Genomic DNA, 18,658 nt, shown 5'->3' with positions numbered 1-18,658 from the left:
TTATCGTGTTAAAGTTTTGGACAAAATTATTCAATATTAAAAGCAGAATCTCTAAAACACAGTTTGTGATCTGTGAAACCTTTATTCTATTTGTGAAACTTCGCTAAAGGCAATTATTAGGTTGTTTTTTTTGTTATCTGGACCACATTGGAACAAGTCCATTTCTAAAACTATCCTACTTTGACTGTTAACCCTTGACTACATTATTCTATAATGAAAACATAATATTTAAATCACAGTTTGGATTGGCGAAGGCTTTATTCTGTTTGTAAACGTTCAAGAAAGACAATTTTGGTGCTTTTTTTTTAGTATCTGAACCATGCTAAAACTGGTCCAGTTTGAAAACTCCAACATTTAAAATGTTCAAACCTGGACTAAATTATTCTGCACTAAAACCAGATTATTTAAAACACAGATTGGGAAATGTGGAACTTTTATTCTATTTATGAAACCTCACATAAAACCATTTAATGCGTTTAACGTGCTAAAGTTGGCTTTCCTAAACTTTTCCAACTAAAATAAAGGTTTCACGAATCAGAAACTGTATTTTAAATAATATACTTTTAGTGTAAGACAATCCAGTCTAGGTTTGAACAAACTAAATATTACAGTGTTTTCACTAAAGCTTAAAAATGAACTTCACTGTCTTTACTTTAAGAGAGATTTAACTTTTTCATTGTAGTGAATAAAAATGAACAAAGTAAAAAACTTTAACTTAACTTAAATCTAAATATGTTTATTTTATTCCAATATATCAGCCGGTTCAATCACTGATTTCTGATTTTATCTGCCCAACATGTCAGGCCCTTTGGCGCCATCTACTGGACGTTTCATACTTTGGTCCTCCAACATCCGTCCATCCATCTACCACCTCCGATCTGTGGTCGGGTCGTGGAGGCAGCAGGTCCAGGACAGAAACCCAGACCTCCTCCAGCTCCTCCTGGAGGATCCCAAGGTGTTCCCAGACCAGAGAGGATCCAGGGAGTTCTGGTTCTGTCCCGAGGTCTCCTCCCAGTGGGACACGCCTGAGAAACCTCCAAAGGGAGGCGTCCAGGAGGCGTCCTGATCAGATGAACCACCTCAGCTGACTTTCGACGAGGAGGAGCAGCGGCTCGACTCTCTGAGGCTGAGGAAGCTCCTTTCAGCTGCTTGTATCCAGGATCTGGTGCTTTGGGTCCTGATCCAAACCTCAGGACCACAGCTGAGGGTTGGAACCAGGAAACCCAGAACCGACCCGATCGAAGCGATGCCCTCATTACTGAAGACGAGGCTCCGATCCGTCGATCCGTCACTCCTCCAGGTGAGGCAGAGACCTTCAACAGAGAAGAAAGTTCACGAGGCAGCAACGGATCAGCAACGGATCAGCAAATTGTTCAAAAACAAAAGTCTAAACCAATTAAAAACTCATTCTGGTGAATAAAAATGAACAAAAGCAAGTTGATTTTTGCATTTCGAACATGAAACCGGTTAAAAAGTTTGCCCTAATGAAGGTTTTATTAGTTTTTTTAAAGTTTCGTCACAAATAAAGCTTTGTTTTCTGTAGCAAACATTTCACGCTCGCTCACTCCTGATGTTCTTTCCTGGGATTAATATCCGGCTCGCCTCATGTGACGAGGGGGCAGATTATGTTCGGACCCCCCCCTCCAGCTCTCACATGTCAGGATTTTCCCCCGACGCCTCCGGCAGAAACATCACCAGAAAGACTTTTATTCCACGTTTCACTGCAGCTGCAGTCGGGTTTAAAACAGCTGCTTGCTTCACTTCCAGGTTTTTATCTTTAAAGTTAAAATTACAGTAAATTACAACAGACCTGGTCTCAAGTTTGAATGTTTCCTCTTCAAAGAAAAATCTATTTTAATGTGTTTTTCTTCAAAGCAGAACAGAAGCTGCTTTCAGTTTCAGCTGATCTAAGAAAGAAAACACAAGAAAATCTGACTTCTTGGAAGAAAAACATCATGATAAATAGGATGAATCGTCTATGACGGATATATCTGAGGCCAAGAAGGACAAATATAATTTAAATATTTAAACATTTAAAGCTTAGAGGCTGGTGCAGCTGCAGCAGAGGAATAAATATATGATAAATATATGAGATAATGTACATTTGAAGGGATAATAAATGAATAAACATAAAGAGAAAGATAATAAATAAAACCTAAACATTAGTAGGACTGTGCTCTTGTTACTTGGAAAATAAATTATATAATAAATATTTAAAAAAAAAACTATAAATAAACATAAAGGTGAGTAAAACAGTGTTCTCTTATTACATGAAAAAAGTAAAAAAGCTCTCTTATCACATGAAGAATAAAATATAAAAAAATATCTAAATGATCTAATTTAACATAAAAAATACATAAATATAAAGATAATAAAGTAAATTTGTGTTCTTTTAATAAAATCAGAATTATTAAATATATGTAATATATAAAATAAACTTTTTGCTTTCATTATAGAAGTAATGTGAGTAAATGGGATGAATAAATGCAGACTAATAAGCTTTATTTTTATTTTTATTATTTTTTTCTAAATATTTTTCCATCTTCCTGAGGAAGCGTCAGACCGGTGTTGCTTTCACGGCGGCTCGGACATTACAGCACTCCTCTCTCAAACGGGAGATCACCGGTTCGATCTTCGCCGGAAGTGAATCCAGCTCCTGTTTTTTTAACTTATTTAAATATTCCTGCGCTCCTGCTGCCGTTGACACGCAAAGCTCAGCTTCGTTGCGCTGTTTCTGATATTGTTTAGTGTATAAAAGGAGCGGAAAGCGGAAATTCACCGAGCCCGCCGCTGAAGCGCACTCGGTCGGCTCAACAGCACCTCACCTTTAAGAGCTTGAACCGGAGCTAGCGGGCTTTAATTCTGACCCGGCTCGGCTCGGTTCTGCTGAAGCCATGTTCCCAGCGGAGTCCACACGGAAACTGTGAGGTAAGTAACCCCGACTGGAACCGGAGGGGGTTCGCTAATTGTTCGGTTCGTTTTTCCTTTTCTCAACATTTATATTGTTTTTGGTTAGCTTAGCTTCGTTAGCATGCTATCTGTTAGCCTACAGAGTAAATCTCAGGCTTTGTTTTTAATGTTATCATTTTAATAATGTTTATAAGCTCTGCTGACAAACTCTAATTTATGCTTTAGACTTGTTATCAATGTTAACTTTGACATTTTGACCGGTTAATGTGATTTAAACCAGTCTGTAATAAACTTAAATGTGATTTTTAGGCTCGATTTAAAGCGATTTGTTTGGTAAAATTAAAGTGAAATTTTGTGTTTTATTAACATTTATTAGCTTTGTTTGGATTGTTAAGTCACTCTGAAACACTTCTACAAGTTTAATCCACGAGTTAAACCAAATATGTATCCGAGTCTGAGCGTTTGTTTTTATAAATTATTAGAAAAACTCCAACTAGTTTTGTTTTTTGATTTTATTTGGTACATTTCCTGCTTCTCTGTGTTGTTACTGATAATAGTCATTAAGGACACCCATCAGCCTCAATAAAACTTGTTTATAGGGGTAATTTACCCACATTTTTACTTTTAAAGGGCACAAAATTCACTAAAATGTGAAGTTATTTCTCTCTGAAACTGATCAGAAACCCTGAAATATATATAAAAAAGATTGTTTTATTTGAATTCAGTGAGTGAAGTTAACTTTTTTTTATTTGTTGAGGCAGAACGAGGCGAGGCAGACTAACATCTACAGTAAAACAGCCTTTTAATGAAATAAAACCTAACTTTTAAAGCCGTTGTGTTGTCTTTAACACCAAATAACAGCTTTGTTTTGATGAAGTTTGAATTAAAGACATAAAAACATAAAACTGAAGCAGATTTTCTGGATTTTAAAACGTCTAACAAAATTAAAAACGCCTCATTTGGTTCCGTACATTCAACATGTGCGGATTAAGTAGCGTTTTCTCTTTATTTCATTACTGTTTTTGTCCGTCTGGTTGTTTTATTTGGTATTTTTGCATTTAAAGCAGATATTTTTCTTTCTGAGCTTCTGTTTGTTTGAGAAGTCCAGCGGATCACAAGACTGTGGAGGAATTCAGCTTTAAGGTTTATTCCAGTTCATAAAGAGGCTCTTGTTTTCTTTGTGGTTTTATTTTTGCTGATAAAAATCCTGGGGGGTTACTTCCTCCTGCAGGAAGTTAAAAAAACAGGACTTTATTCTCCTGTGAGTTTCTCTTTATGCTCAGATCAGGTTTGGAGTTTTGTTTTTTTGTTAAATCTCGTCTAAATTTAGATTCCAGGTGCGCCGGCGGAAAAAGAGGATGTTTCCTTTCGCTGCTCGTCGCTTTAAATATGCAAATAAAACAACGAGACGAAAACTGCAGGCGGCAGGAACAGACAGAAACCGTTCTGCGGCGTCCAAACTCTTATTTCAGAGGAGCCGTTGGCGTTTCCTTCAGAAAAAGGTAAAAAATCAGGAAACAGGATTCACGCTGAGATGGTATTTTAGTGTTGAATTGTTCCGTAAAACTTAATGGTTTAAATTTAGACAACAGAAGAACAGCTGGTTGTGTTAAAGACGAGTCGGATTCCTGTTTGTCCCTTCTGGGCTGCTGTAGAATTAACTCCTGATTTCTTTTTTTGTCATTTTCACACAATTATGTAGAAAACGTTTGACAATTTAAAGATTTAACTAAGAACCTGAAAGCATCATTGTTATATAAATACAGACCTGTGGGGGGAAAAACTCAGACGGAATAAAAATTTAAAGTTTAAATCAAATAAAATGCCACTGACTTCAACAAAAGCCTTTAAAATGTTAAAAAGTCGACACAAAACGTCCTCGAAAGGTTTAAAGCTGCTCGCTGCAGCGTCACAAAGACCGGATAGACCAAACCCGCCATTTTAATCCAAGATTTATAAGCAAACTACCAACTAGCAGGTGTGTTTGTTAACCTGCGGAAACAGCCGAAGTGACCGGGATGGAGACGTTTCCGTTGATTAACTTCTTTCCGTCCGGCTTCTTCAGCAGCAGATTGTCTCACGTTTCCACCCGAACGCCTCCTCCCAGGTGTAGGTCGGTCACAAGCCTCCGCGTGGTTTGATTCTCCGGAGTGCTTTGTTTACATTGAGTGCGTACCCGCATTTCAGAATTGCTGGTGCAAACTCTTCAAACTGCACCTTTTCGATGTAAACAACGCGGAGGCTTGTGATCGACCGGCATCAGGCTGGGAGAAGACGTTATTTCCACGCCTACCAGGTGACGCACATCCTTGGTGTTTAAAATAAAATATTTAAAAAGCGGCCGGTTATATTGTCCTGAAGAAGCACCTCGTTTACAAACGCCTATCTGAGCATAAAAACGTACCAAAACATGAAATCAGTTGGACCTCTCCGTCTTCAGGTGAACAAACACCTGGTTGTTGACTTCTGAGTTAAAATGGCGGTTTTCCTCCCCGCAGGTGAAGCGAGGCGTCCACCTGCTCCGCCCTCCGTCATGTCCACATGTCTTCCTTTGCAGTGACGGCCGAGGCGAGCATGCTGCGCCGGCCCGGCGTGTCCAGGAGGCGGCGCTGAGGAATCGTCTGCAGCCATGGAGGACTTCTCCACCCGGACGTACGGCACCAGCGGCCTGGACAACCGGCTTCTGTTCGGGGAGACATCGGCTCGGGTGGGGAACCCGAGCGTCTTCATTTCATTTTCATCGGCTCAGTCGGTGCTCAGGTGTTGATCAAACTCGTCTCGTTTCCCCCGCAGGATCGGATCATCAACGTGGCTGTGGGAGGGTTTACGTTCGTGGTGGTTCTGGTGAGTCTCTGCCGCCGGCACTTCCTGTCTGACTCCTCACAGAGCTGACCTCGGACCGTTCAGATGTTTAAATAAAAGTGAAAATTAAGATTAGCGTTTGGAACAACAGATGTTTGTTTTCCAGGTGACTGTAATCGGCTCGTTTGTGTTCGTCATGCCGCCTCGGCCGCTCAACATCTTCTTTGCCGTCTGCATCCTGCTGGCGTGCGGCTCCACAATAGTGCTGGTAAAAATAAAACGACAAACTGTTCGTTTTTATTCAATTCTGCTGGACTTTGGTGGGAAAAGGAGTTTGTTCCTGACTGGAAACAATGGAAGTTTTGCTCAAATTTGAAAAAAGCTGCAGACGAACAAACATTATTATTATTATTATTATTATTATTATTGGAGCTCTAAACCCGGTCCTGTTGGAGCTCCAAACAACTTTTAACTTTATTTTAATTTGGTTTCAAACTACAGGAAGATGAAATCTAACTAAAATCTTCAGGAAGTTGCAGATTTGTGTGTTTATTTCTGTTTCCCGTCTCGTCACCCTCAGATATTCTGGTACCGGCAGGGCGACCTGGATCCCAAATTCAGGAATCTGATCTACTACATGCTGGCGACCGTCGTGCTGCTGTGTATTTGTGCCAACCTGTACTTCTTCGACGTCAGGTAAAGACAGAGGAAGACGAGGAGGAGGAAGAGGGACGTTCAACGCAGCGAAGAACCGACGCGACCGAATCGCTTGAACGCTGGGAGCCGAACCAGCAGGAGGAATCATGGAAACGGCGTGAAGTCAGCCTGAAGACGAACAGTTTTGTTTACAAGCAAATAAACTTTTATTCTGAAGGATCCGTGAGGAGAAACGTGGAACCGTTCCGTCCATATTTCCTTCAACTCAAGTAGCCGATTTAATGTATCTGTAGAAAATGCCAAAGGAGGACTGAGGAAGAGGAGGAGAAAAATGAAGGATTCAGTAAAATTAGAGCGACGATGAGCTTCCAGCTTCCACCGGGGGGCGCCAGAGAGCCGAACGGCTGTGAAACTGATTTGAAACAAAGCGGTGACTTTCGTGAAGGAGCTGATGTTACGGCGGCTCAGCTGACGGGACTTTTAGGCGTCCGCGACGCAGAACGCGCCAAATCCGAGAACGGCGTCCAGATTTACTTTTTTTGTCGCAGTTTAGTTGCAAAATTTGTTCATCGTTACGATCGGTCGTGGTTCGGTTTCCCAGGTCAAATTTCTCGCATGGAAACTAACCTGAAAATGGTCTCAGGTTTGTCTTCGTAAACGTTGAATTGGATCCAAACCTCAAAGCGGCGAGCAGCGCCGCAGCTTCCAGACGAGCGATCACTGCCTGCTGACAGTTCAGCACTTAAAGCCATAAACCAAGAATTAAAACAGATTTTTATACAGAAACCTGCCACTGAATTAAACGTTGCACTGCTGACCCCGCTGATTGTTACGAGCTTTAATTTCTCAGCTTTCATCTCGTTCTTCCTGCTTCTTTGCACCGCTTTAAATAAAACCACAGAAGAAGAGAAGAGCAGCTCCAGCTTCCATTGATTAAATTAATATTTGAGGCTCCTGCAGCCGAAGGGTCAAAGAGTTCAGCAAGGAAGCAATTCATGAAGTTTGTTGTTAAAACTCAAGATAAAAGACTAAAATGGCCGAAGTTTGAAACTAAGATCTTCTGATGAAAAGGGGGCGGAGTTACAGCTGGTTGGGGATGACTCTCAGCTCCTACCACAATGAATTCCAGCTCAGTATCTGTAAAACTGACCGGGTTGAGGCGGTTTTTGTGGTGGGGAGGGTTGATGGTTGCTTAGCTGTGGCAGCCATCTTGAACATGGTTGACCCCAGATGCAGAGGGATATTTTGCTAACAGACGAAAGCACAATAAACGCTTATCTTTTAAACTGTCGTTGCTTGTAAAACAAAAATGGATTTTTTTTTTTACCAAATCGTCGGGTTCTCGCCGTGTTTTCGAACACGAACAGAAGGAAACGCTGCGTTTAACGGCGACGGGACGACGACTGAAGAGAATAAAAGTTTGTGAAGCTAAAGTGGAGCTCAGGTGATGAGAAATAAAATAAAAAAGCAAAACGACGACGCAGTCTTTGTTTTTTTTCCTGTATCTCATGAATCAGGGAACAGGTTTGATTTAAAACGCCTACGACCGGTTAACCCCATCCAAGATGGCTGCCACCGCCGCTAACAGCTCAGTCTGTTTAAACGTTCCGTCCGTTCTGATAAAATAATCTGAATTTAAAACTCTTGGGCTTTTCTGATCTGGATATTCTGACGCACGGCGCCCAAACGTCTCGTTTTACGCAAATTATCTCACGAACCACTGGAGGCGCCTCTTTAAAGATGGCCGCCGCAGCTAATCTACCTTTGCCAACACAAAAAACACAAAAGTAGTTCTGACTGGCTCAACATTACAGAGGCAGGGTTTATTTTGTAGCAGCTGAGGGTCACTCATCTCATAATCTGAGCGTTTTACAAGATGTGGCGGTTGCGGCCATCTTAAATTTAAAACTGTTTTTATTAATAAATGGTTATAAATCGCGCCTCGTTTTTACTTGAGCTCAGTTAAGAGTCTTTAAAGATGATTAAAAATGCAGCAAACAGGAAGTTGAAGAAAAACCAGCGACTTTGACGACAAAATCCTGACGTTTTGATTCAAAGACCAGAAGAGTTCGACATCTTAGCTCGAAAGTCGAATATTCGGCGCTAAAATCTTCACTTGAACTAAGACTGCATTAAAACCCGTTAAAGTCCGACTTCCTGCGACCCGTCGAGCGACGTAACGCCACCATGCTGCTCCCGATCCTGAGGAATTAAACGATGTTAAATAAATAAAACGAACAAAGAAGCTTCAGACTTTCATAAGACATTTATATTTCTGAGAGGATCTCCTGTTCTTTACCTCGACAGAATAATAATAATAATAATAAACATTTAAATAGTTCATCTTGACCATTATTTCCTCCCGTAATAATCAGGCATTATTCAACGTGGTGCCGTGAAGCTCCTCTTCATCCTGACGCCATTATTTTTTTAAAAATAAGAGTCCAGTTCGTTTTCCTCCTTTGTGTCCATCCGGATCACGATTTGTCCAAAAAGTCCGAAGCTGCGTTCACATTTTCTTCCAGGGATTTTTCTCGATTCGGTTTAAAAAACAAACAAAAACGAGCGGTTCACTCACGGTTTGCGGCGGGGGAAACGGCGCCCTCCGGAGGTGGGTCCGGTTCAGTCAGAACCTTCCTGGTTCTCCAAGATGGGATCTGAGGTCAGACGGGAGACGGCGTTGGGGTTTTTGTTCTGTTTGAATTTGCACGGCTGCGGAGGGCGGAGTTACCTGTCAGCGTGCTGCTGATGGGAGGAGACACGATGAGCACCGCGCCGCCCGATGGTATCCCAGAATGCACCGCTGCGCTCTGGACCGAAGGCGAGGTCGGGCCCTGACGCACACAGTTCAAAGGAAGAGTTTTTAGAAACTGGAAAACACAAAATTACTCAAACAAAAAACAAGTTAACTCAATTTGACGCTTTTATTTTGAAATTTTATCACCCTTCAGCTGTGTTTTTGGCTCCAGAACCAAACACTCGTTGATTTTTCACCTAAAAATGATGAAAAGCTTCCTGTTCGCACCTTGTCGGTGAACCTCTCCGTTACCGCCTCCTGGATTTCAGCGACAACCGCCTCCGAGCCCTCCAGCAGGCTCGCGGCGTCCAGCTGGTCGTCCTGGCTCCGCCCCTCCGTCTCCACGACCAGCCGTGGCTCCGAGGAGGCGGGGTCAGAGGAGACGGTCTGGATGATGACGCCGTCGCTGGAGCAGAGGCCGTCGGTCTGAGGAGGAACGACAAGAAACGTTAAAAAAAACAACGACGACGACAAAAAGACCAGGAGGAGAAGAACTGACCGACAGGCTGTGGAGTATGATGTGCTCGTGTGACGAGGGGGAGGAGCCTGTCGTCAGGGTAACGGTGCTGTTATTGGCCAAGCTGAGAGGGAGGCTCTGGTTGGACGTCGTCTGGAGGTAGTAGGTCCCCGGGGTGCCGGTGGGCTGCAGGTGGAAGGACTGAAAAACAAAAGAGTTCCTCCTGAACCAGAACCGACCCGAAGCTGAAGCTCAGCTGAAGAACCAAACAGCTTCTGGGTAAAATGACGACGCTGCGCTCACCGTCGTTCACGTTACTTTTTAAATGTGACCTCCAGGAATGGTCTCCAGGTCCTGATCTGACCCGCGTGTGCAGAAGAAGTAAAGATGGCCGCTCTGTGTGTTAACGATGAGCTTTTTGGGAGCCGCCTCTGTGCTGAGACGGAGCCAAGGGAAAAATCTGTCCATCTTCTACCTCCTATCTGTGGTCGGGTCGAGGAGGCAGCAGGTCCAGGACAGAAACCCAGACCTCCTCCAGCTCCTCCTGGAGGATCCCAAGGTGTTCCCAGACCAGAGAGGATCCAGAGAGTTCTGGTTCTGCCCCGAGGTCTCCTCCCAGTGGGACATGCCTGAGAAACCTCCAAAGGGAGGCGTCCAGGAGGCGTCCTGATCAGATGAACCACCTCAGCTGACTCCTTTCGATGAGGAGGAGCAGAGGCTCGACTCTCTGAGGCTGAGGAAGCTCCTTTCAGCTGCTTGGATCCAGGATCTGGTTCTTTGGGTCCTGATCCAAACCTCAGGACCACAGCTGAGGGTTGGAACCAGGAAACCCAGAACCGACCCGATCGAAGCGACGCCCTCATTACTGAAAACGAGGCTCCATTGATCCGTCACTCCTCCAGGTGAGGCAGAGACTCACCCCCGACCCGGAGGGAACGTTCAAACTGACATCAGATTCAGCGCCACATACAGAAAAGACCCGATCACAGACAGGACGTGGTTCTCCGTTCTCGCAGACGAAGTCGCTGGTTTCCGTGGAAACCCGACGACGACTTCCTGCTCGTAAAACAAACAGCTCCTGCTTCAGTTTCAGGCCTTACAGCTCGGCTCATTTCGTGTTTTTATTTTAAAAATCAGACGTACACGATCACCGTTTCTGTTTTTTATTGCTCTCATGTCCTCAAAATGTTTAGTTGTATCGTTTGTTCTGTGTTTATATCGGCTAGTTCTGATCCGACCCACCCGGTCAAATAAAGGCTCTTATTTTCTCATTCTTTGCTCTTCATCAGTATTCTGTTTGGAGCTTTAATCTCTACAGTTTTATTGATAAATATATTGTTTTCCACTCGGATCGGTTTGTGTTTCCTGAGGTGAGGCTCACCGGCAGGATCTCGAAGGTCTGCAGGGCCCCCGTGTTCAGAGTGATGGTGTCCCCGTCGCCGGCGGCCGCAGAATCCGACGCTGTGGACAGAAACGAACGCCGAGCGTGAGCAGAACCAGCTTTCAGATTCAAACCTCCGCGTTTTAAAACCCGTCCCCGGTCTCACCGAGGTGCGTGATCTGCAGAGGGATCTGCACGGGGATCTGCAGCGCCGCCACCGAGCTGGGGGCGGGGCTACAGCTGCCGCCGCTGTCGTCCAGCCGGGTGAGTCGGATCTGCAGCGAGGAAGAGGAGGGACTCCCGGGCACCAACGCCGTCTGAGAGGAGGTCATCAGCTCCTCGAGACCTTTCAGGAGGACTGTTCACGCACACACACACACACATTTTCTATAAGCTGATAATTTTTTACTTTTACCTAAAGTTTTGCTCTTTCTAGCATTTGAAACTTTTTTTTGCCTTTTTTAGCAAACATTTTGCTACTTTTAGCTTATAGCTAGTGTTTTGGCCCATTGTAGCTTCCACTTTTAGCTTTGAGTTAGCATTTAGTTACAATTAGCTTTCAGGTAGGGTCTTTCAATTTCAGCTAGCATTTTGCCACATTTAGTTTTTAGCTACTTAGTTTTCCAAGCTAAAAGCTGACATTTTTATTACTTTTAACTAGTTGCTAGTTTTAGCTAGCTTTTTAATACTTTTAGTTTTTAGCTAGTGTTTTGGCCCATTGTAGCTAGCAAGTCATCACTTTTAACTTTAAGTTAGCATTTTGATATAATTTGCTTTTAGGCACGGTCTTACAATATTAGGTAGCATTTTGCTACTTTAATTCTTTTAGATAGTATTTTGCTACATTTCATTTTTAGCTAGCATTTTGGCCATTTGTATCTAGCAATTTACCACTTTTAACTTTTAGCTAGCATTTTGCTACATTTAGTTTTTAGCTCCTGTTTTTGTTACTTTGAGCTAATAGCTAGCATTTTGTACCTTTACCTGGCATTTTGCTACTTTCACCATTTAGATAGCATGTTACTAGCTTTAGCTAATATTTTGCTACTTTTAGTTTTAGCTAGTGTTTTGGCTTGTTTTAGCTAGCACCACTTTTAGCTTTTAGTTAGCGTTTTGACATAATTAGCTTTTAGGTACTGTCTTACAATATTAGGTAGCATTATGCTACTTTTATTTTTTTAGCTAGTATTTTGTTAAAATTCGTTTTTAGCTAGTGTTTTGGCCCATTGTAGCTAGCAATTTACCACTTTTAGCTGTTAGTTAGCATTATATTAGTTTTCAGGTAGGGTCTTACCGTTTTAGCTAGCATTTTGCTACATTTAGTTTTTAGCAACTTTTGTTTAACTTTAAGCTTTTAGCTGACATTTCTTTTACCGTTTTGATAGCATGTTACTTCTTTTAGCTAACAGTTTGGTACTTTTATTGAAGCATTTGGCTAATTTTATCTTTTGCCAACAAGTTGTTCCTGTTAGCCTTAAGCGAACATTTTCCCTCCTTTCAGCACACAGCTAGGGTTCTGCTTCTTTTAGCTGTACCGACTTAGCTTTAGCTTCTCCAGCTGATTTCAATCACGGCACATTTTTAGGAAAAATAAATAAATTTTTACTAATTTCTTTTTCTCTAATAATGATTTTAATGATGTCTGAATAATTTTGGTTTGTTGTTTGTTTGAGTTTAATCTGCAGCTCACGTTGGTTTATTCTACTCCTCTTTAGAACTCCATCTTTCACCGCCACGGAACCTTAATCCTCCCGACGCGGCGTCTTTACCGCTGAACGGGATCTCCTTGTGGTTGGCGACTTGTCTCTTGATGCTCCACCACTTGGACCGAAGCCACTGCGGCGACCGGACGCTGCTCCACCCCCACGCCAGGTCCTCCCACTTGATTTCGTTCTCGTCCTCCGCTTTCAGCGCCGATATCCTGAAACCACAGAGTTCTCCTCACACACCGGTTCTGGTCCCGGTTCCGGTTTGTTCTCCGGATGGACGGTGCGTACCTGCGCAGGAGGTTCAGGTCGTCCTCCTTCGTCCACTCGGCTCCTCCGCTGTGCTTCCAGTTCAGGTAGTTCAGCCATTTTGAGCGACACTGCTTCTCTGAGCGCGTGCGAACTCGATCGGCGACCGTCGCCCAGGAAACCCCTCCGGTGACCGCCGACCCCGGCGACACGCCCGCCATCTCGTACACGACCTCCGCGAGGCGCTTCTCCTCCTCCTCGCTCCACTTGCCTGAGTTCAGAACAGGAGTTTGAAGCAAAAAGAACAAACAAGCGTGTCGGCGTTTGTTTTAGCTCCGCCCACCTGTGTTACACGTGTCCTTCATCAGCCGACAGCGATCCTTAACCGAAGAGGCGCTGCGGCCGAGAGCGGCGCCGATCGTCGCCCAGTCGTTCCCGTGTTTCTCCCTCAGCCTGAAAACAAGCAAACATGAGCTAAAACGAGCTAAAACAAGCTGAAAGTAGTTAAAAATATTCAAAAACAAGCTAACATGAGCTAAAACAAGCTAAAACAAGCTGAAAGCATCTAAAAAAGTTATAAAACAAGCTAACATGAGCTAAAGCAAGATAAAACAAGCTGAAACAAGCTAAAGAAAGTTGTAAAACAAGCTAACATGAGCTAAAGTGAGCCGAAACAAGATAAAACAGCCTGAAAGTGGTTAAAGAAAGTTAACAAGCTAACATAAGCAAACACGAGCTACAAAAGCTGTAATAAGTTAAAAGAAGCTAAAAATAATAAAAGATATTAAACCAAAAATCTGGAATAACTTAGAAAGCTAAAACAACTAAAATTAGCTAAAAAAAAAAAGGTAAAAGAAGTTAAAAAAAAAACAAAAACAAAAAAAAGCAAATATGCTAAAAATAATGTAAACTGAGTCAAACAAGCTAAAAAACTAAGAATCACAACAAGCTAAAGGAACCGAAAACCAGTAAATAAAATGTAAAACAAACAAAAAAAAGACCCCCAACATTTTAACAGCTAAAGGAGCTAAAACAAGCTAAAAAAGTTAAAAAGAACTGGAACAAAACAAGAAGAGACGAACTATAAAGAGCTAAAATGAGCTAAAACAGCTAAAACAGACAGTTTCACTCACGCTTTCAGCTTCTCGATCTCCTCAGGCGTGTACCTTACCGGGGGAAATAAAACAAGTCAGCGCTGCGACTCGGACTCAAAGACCTGCGGTTCGGTTCTGTCGGGTCTCTCCGCGTGAACTCACTTCCCGACGTGGTTCCGGTTGTCGTACATCCGCAGAACCCGCCTGTAGACGGCGAACAGTGGCCGGTTCAGCCCCAGCGCCACGGAGCGGTAGAAGTCCTTCCTCTCCTCTTTGGACATCTCGAAGATGATCTCTGCCGGGTCCTGGATCCCGCGGCCCTGAAGACACGAGGACAGTTTGTCTCCACGATCCGCCAAGTCAGAAACGACTCGGAGGAGGAGGGACGAACCTTCACGTATCGGTCGATGTTGCTCATCAGAATGTCGATCTCCTCCTTCGACCACATGCCCTGCTTCCACTTGTGACCTGAAGAGACGAAACCGACAAAACAAGTCTCAAACCAAGTCCCAATCCACCAGACAAACCAAGTCTTAATCGAACAAACCATGTCCTAATCCCAAAAAGAAACCAAGTCCCAAACTAAATCTTCATCCAAAAGACGAACCAAGTCCCAAATCACACCTAAACTAAAACAAAGTGTCCTAAACTAAGACCCAATCCCACAAACAAACCAAGTCCTAATCCAACAAACCAAGTCCCGTACCGAGTCCACACCCATGTGTCACTAATGTAAAACTGAAACCCGTGTCGGAGTGACTCGGTCATCTCGTTCGGACCTTTGTTAGCCAGCGTGTCTTTGTCCTCTTTGGTGGTGAACCAGGCCTGGCTGACCGGAGACACCTCTGTCCTCTGGTCCTCGTCCTCAGGGAGAATCTTCACACAGAACAAAACAGCATTCAGAACATTTCCTTCCAGCGACTCGTAAACATTCTCCAAACGAGACTCTGGAAGCCCGACCTCGATCTGAGCGACGCCGTCGTCGGACAGATCTCCTTCGGCCGTGGCCGTCATCGTCACCTCGAAGCTGTCGTCGTTCTCCGTCACTGAAGGCGGCGAAGAAAAAAACAAACTTTACTGAGTGAAACCAGGTCGAGCTGCGACTCGAAGCCGAGAGGAAACCTGCAGATTTTATTTAAATATAAAACAACAAATGTTCTGGTTGTTCAGCACGGTGGAGTTCACTGAAAGCTTTTATTATCTTAAATTAAAGATGAAAGAAGCTCCAAATCTAAAATATAATCTGATTTTACATTAATTCACTTTATTATAAGATTAACAAAATGAGGCGACGGATTTAAGGTTTTAAATAAACAAAATGGTAAATAAGTTTGTGATGAGAGGATTTAAATAAATAAACAATAAACAGGTGAAGATATGACTTAAAAGGTGAATCAATTAAATAAATAAGTAAAATTATATGTAGTAAGTAAATTAAATAAAATATTTAAGGAAATATAAAGGGTAATTGGTAAAATGAACACAAATAAATACATAAGAGAATATAAATAAGTTAGTAAATAATTGAATAAAGTTGTTAAAAAGTAAAATGATGTTTAAGTTAGTAAGAAATAAAAATATGTAACTCCATAAATAAACAAGTAACTATTTGTAGGAGAGTAATTAAGTAAATAAATGAATGAAAAGTGATTTGTTTTTTCTGTCGGAGTTAAAGAATCTTTTGGATCAAACTAATAAAACTTGTTTTCAGGATGAGGTTTTGTCTCGTTAAGCTCGTTAAAGTCGGACGTTTTCTCGTCCAATCAGCTGCTTGGGCTCGTTAAGAAGCTGAAGGTCTCACTGGGCAGCGTGACGACGGAGAACCGAGGCGCCTCAAGGTTCTCCTCCGCAGAAAGTCGCAGCTTCTTCTGAAGAGGCTCCGGATCGTCGTCTGCCAGCAGGAGACACAAACGGAGCCGTTTAACCGATAAATACGTTAAAAAAAAAAGTTTCTGCAGAACAAAAAACATAAAATCTGAATATTTCTGCAGCTCAGTCACAGAAAGATTCTCTTCTTTCTCCAATTAAATTCACTTTAAACAAGTTTGAGCTAAAAATTAAAGAAAAAAATAACTTTTTACGAAAGAATTCAACAGAAAATCAGATTTTTATCCATTTTTAAACAGAGTTTAGATCATTTTACAGCTTTAATGTCAATTAAAAAACAACAATCTTACCTCAGAAGCTCAATACTCAGTTTTGTAATATTTCTCATTAATTTAAGTTTTATTTTTAAATATTTAAGGACTTTTTTTGTTTATTTTGTACAGTTTAAACTGTAAAACAATTCATTTTATAGTTAAGTTTTAATTCTTTCTCTGGATTTATTGATGTTTTAGTTTTTAACTATTTAACTTTTTCACCTTTTATTATCGTATCTACTATTTTATTCCTCTTTTGTCAACAAAAGTTGTTTTAAATCTGCTTCATAAATAAACTTAAACTTCGGTTTATTTTATTCTTCTTGTGTTTTTTAAAACTGATGCCACAACAATGTTTATTTGTCTGCTGAGGGCCAAATAAAATATTATTTTATTTCAAAAAGCTGAACAAAAAAACAATTTGAATAAAATATAGAATTATAAACTATTTTCAGTCATTTTGTTGAACTTTTTGTCAACTTATGATCTGTTTAAAGAAAGTTTAGTTGAATTTTGTGAGAAATAAACAGATCTGTTTGTAAAAAAAGTTGTTTTAATGCAAACATGGAGGCTCTGTTCGTTTAGTTTCACTGATTTTTACAGCAAACAAACTCAAAATGTGAAAAATTGGATTTGTCTTCACTTTAATTGTTTTATATTCTGATAATGCATCAAAAATCTGAATTAAATCTGTTTTTAAGCTGCAGATTTATATAAAATAATCTGATGTTTCTGTTCAGTTTTATTCAAAACAAACTAAACGTAAAAGTTTAAGCTTTTATATTTAATCAGAGTCGTATCTGAAGGTTTTCTTTGTGAAGAAATAACAAAATAACAGCTGAAAGTGAAGGTATTTGTGTGTTTTCGTGGCCCACCGTGCGGAGGACAGTGCAGGACGATGCTTCCATCGGGGTCCCGGGTCAACGTGACGGACTTCACGCTTTCCAACGACGCGGCGGCGTCTTCTTCTTCTGCTGCTGCTGAGCTCATCCTGCGCCTGGAAACACAGAGACGCTCAGGATAACCGCCGTGTCACTGCTGCACAGAGCTGTGTGCTCGGAGGCTGTGTCGAGGATGACTCTCAGCTACTACCGCAGCAGATTTTAGCTCCTGTTTGTGTCGGGGAAGGCTGATTAGCTGTGGCAGCCATCTTTACTCCATCAGTTGATACCAAATCTTTACTCAAATATGTCACATTAAACTCCACGTACATGTTGGGGACATTCAGATAAATTACATTAAATTACTTATAACCCCAAATTTTAAAACCCATTTAGGTGTTTATGACTGGGATTATTTTTAAAGGCAATTTGCACAAATTTAAAATTTAACTGGAAAGTGTTCAGCCTTTCTAATAAATTAGGTATGTTAAATGGCATTTAATTCCATACAGCAATTTGCAGAATGGACGTTTAAATCAAAATATTTGGCATTTATATTTTTTAACAATACTGTGACTTCACATTGGTGACGGATCAGGGTGTAAACTCTAATTTAAACTAGGATTTTATTATTTTTTTAAAGAGGAAAAAAAAATACAAACTTGACATAAAATTTTGCATAAGCAGAAATAGAAAAAGAAAATATAATTTTAAAGAAATTAAATAAAAAACTGAACTGAATTTATATTTGTTCGTTGTCGCCCCCTGCTGGCTTCAGGGAGTAAAAACAAAAACAAAAAATAAATTCTTTATTTCTAATAAATAAATATAAACTGTTCGACCTAATGTGGGACGAATTACAGGCTGGGTACATCAGCAAAAGCCTGACATCAACTTAAAATAATATGAGCTGTCATTGTTTATATATTAGTAAAAATAGTTAAAAATTGCAGTTTTTTAATATGGAGTTTGGTGAACGACTCCATTGAGAATACTGTTACGGTTCTGATTCTGGGCAAACACAAAAAGCCTTCACTTGTGTTTAATTACACCGACGAAGTAATACTTAAATACACTACAGGTTAAATTAACAAAAATGAAAATATAACAAGCAGGGAGGTGAATATTTCCCGGCTGCTACAGCAGCTCTGACTCGAAGCTAACAATGTAGCATCCAGCTAAAAAAAAGACGAAACATCTCCGCCGCCATTTTTGAGGACAAGGTGAAGCTTGTGTGGTTCGGCGGCGCCCCGGAGCTTTATTTCAGGCTTTAATGTGGCTTTTCTCGCCTTCACCTCCCTTCGCAACCCTTAACGTGCTCTGACCACCAAACAGAAAGTGAATTTTACTTTTGATTTGGCTACTTACTTCCTGTTTTTGGTCCGGGGACTTTCGAGGTACCAGGATGAAGCTAAGTGCCAGGATGGAGGAGCGGCGCCCGAAGGTCGGTGTTGTGTCGAAAAATGTACCCCTGCCGTAAAAAGGGCACAACCATCGCACTTCAGACACTTTTACGCTAAAAAGGTCTAAAATAATATATGTTGTAGTCAGAATTTACTAATGTGTGTATCTTATTATCCCTA

General features: G+C 41.5%; 2 protein-coding genes across 4 annotated transcripts; one reads left to right on the top strand and one right to left on the bottom strand.

Annotated features, from left to right (window-relative positions):
* Positions 1 to 1,071: 1,071 nt before the first annotated feature.
* On the bottom strand, positions 1,072 to 18,569 carry dmtf1 (cyclin D binding myb-like transcription factor 1). 2 transcript variants are annotated; one of them, XM_025002863.2, is made up of 18 exons: positions 18,444 to 18,569; positions 17,070 to 17,191; positions 15,855 to 15,944; positions 15,014 to 15,099; positions 14,833 to 14,929; positions 14,445 to 14,521; positions 14,216 to 14,373; positions 14,093 to 14,125; positions 13,303 to 13,412; positions 13,002 to 13,230; positions 12,774 to 12,925; positions 11,171 to 11,362; positions 11,005 to 11,084; positions 9,666 to 9,824; positions 9,395 to 9,592; positions 9,101 to 9,203; positions 8,948 to 9,026; positions 1,072 to 1,313 (listed from the first exon to the last, which is right to left on the bottom strand). In XM_025002863.2, the coding sequence occupies exons 2-17, from the start codon at positions 17,182 to 17,184 to the stop codon at positions 8,992 to 8,994; spliced, it is 1,914 nt and encodes a 637-aa protein (XP_024858631.1). In that variant the 5' UTR covers positions 17,185 to 17,191; positions 18,444 to 18,569; the 3' UTR covers positions 1,072 to 1,313; positions 8,948 to 8,991. The 2 variants fall into 2 exon arrangements, with proteins under 2 accessions (XP_024858631.1, XP_017296789.1); XM_017441300.3 differs by lacking the exon at positions 1,072 to 1,313 and having other exon boundaries at positions 7,619 to 9,026.
* Positions 2,646 to 7,769, top strand: tmem243b (transmembrane protein 243, mitochondrial b). 2 transcript variants are annotated; one of them, XM_017441297.3, is made up of 5 exons: positions 2,646 to 2,928; positions 5,409 to 5,617; positions 5,704 to 5,754; positions 5,879 to 5,980; positions 6,293 to 7,769. In XM_017441297.3, exons 2-5 carry the CDS (start codon positions 5,540 to 5,542, stop codon positions 6,410 to 6,412), a joined length of 351 nt encoding a protein of 116 aa, XP_017296786.1. In that variant the 5' UTR covers positions 2,646 to 2,928; positions 5,409 to 5,539; the 3' UTR covers positions 6,413 to 7,769. The 2 variants fall into 2 exon arrangements, with proteins under 2 accessions (XP_017296786.1, XP_037837324.1); XM_037981396.1 differs by lacking the exon at positions 2,646 to 2,928 and adding an exon at positions 2,933 to 2,973.
* Positions 18,570 to 18,658: the final 89 nt, after the last annotated feature.

This window comes from Kryptolebias marmoratus, linkage group LG18, assembly GCF_001649575.2.
Source record: "Kryptolebias marmoratus isolate JLee-2015 linkage group LG18, ASM164957v2, whole genome shotgun sequence".
Lineage (NCBI taxonomy): Eukaryota > Metazoa > Chordata > Actinopteri > Cyprinodontiformes > Rivulidae > Kryptolebias > Kryptolebias marmoratus.
Note: the sequence above shows the minus strand (reverse complement) of the source record. Positions and strands in the feature narration are given on the sequence as shown.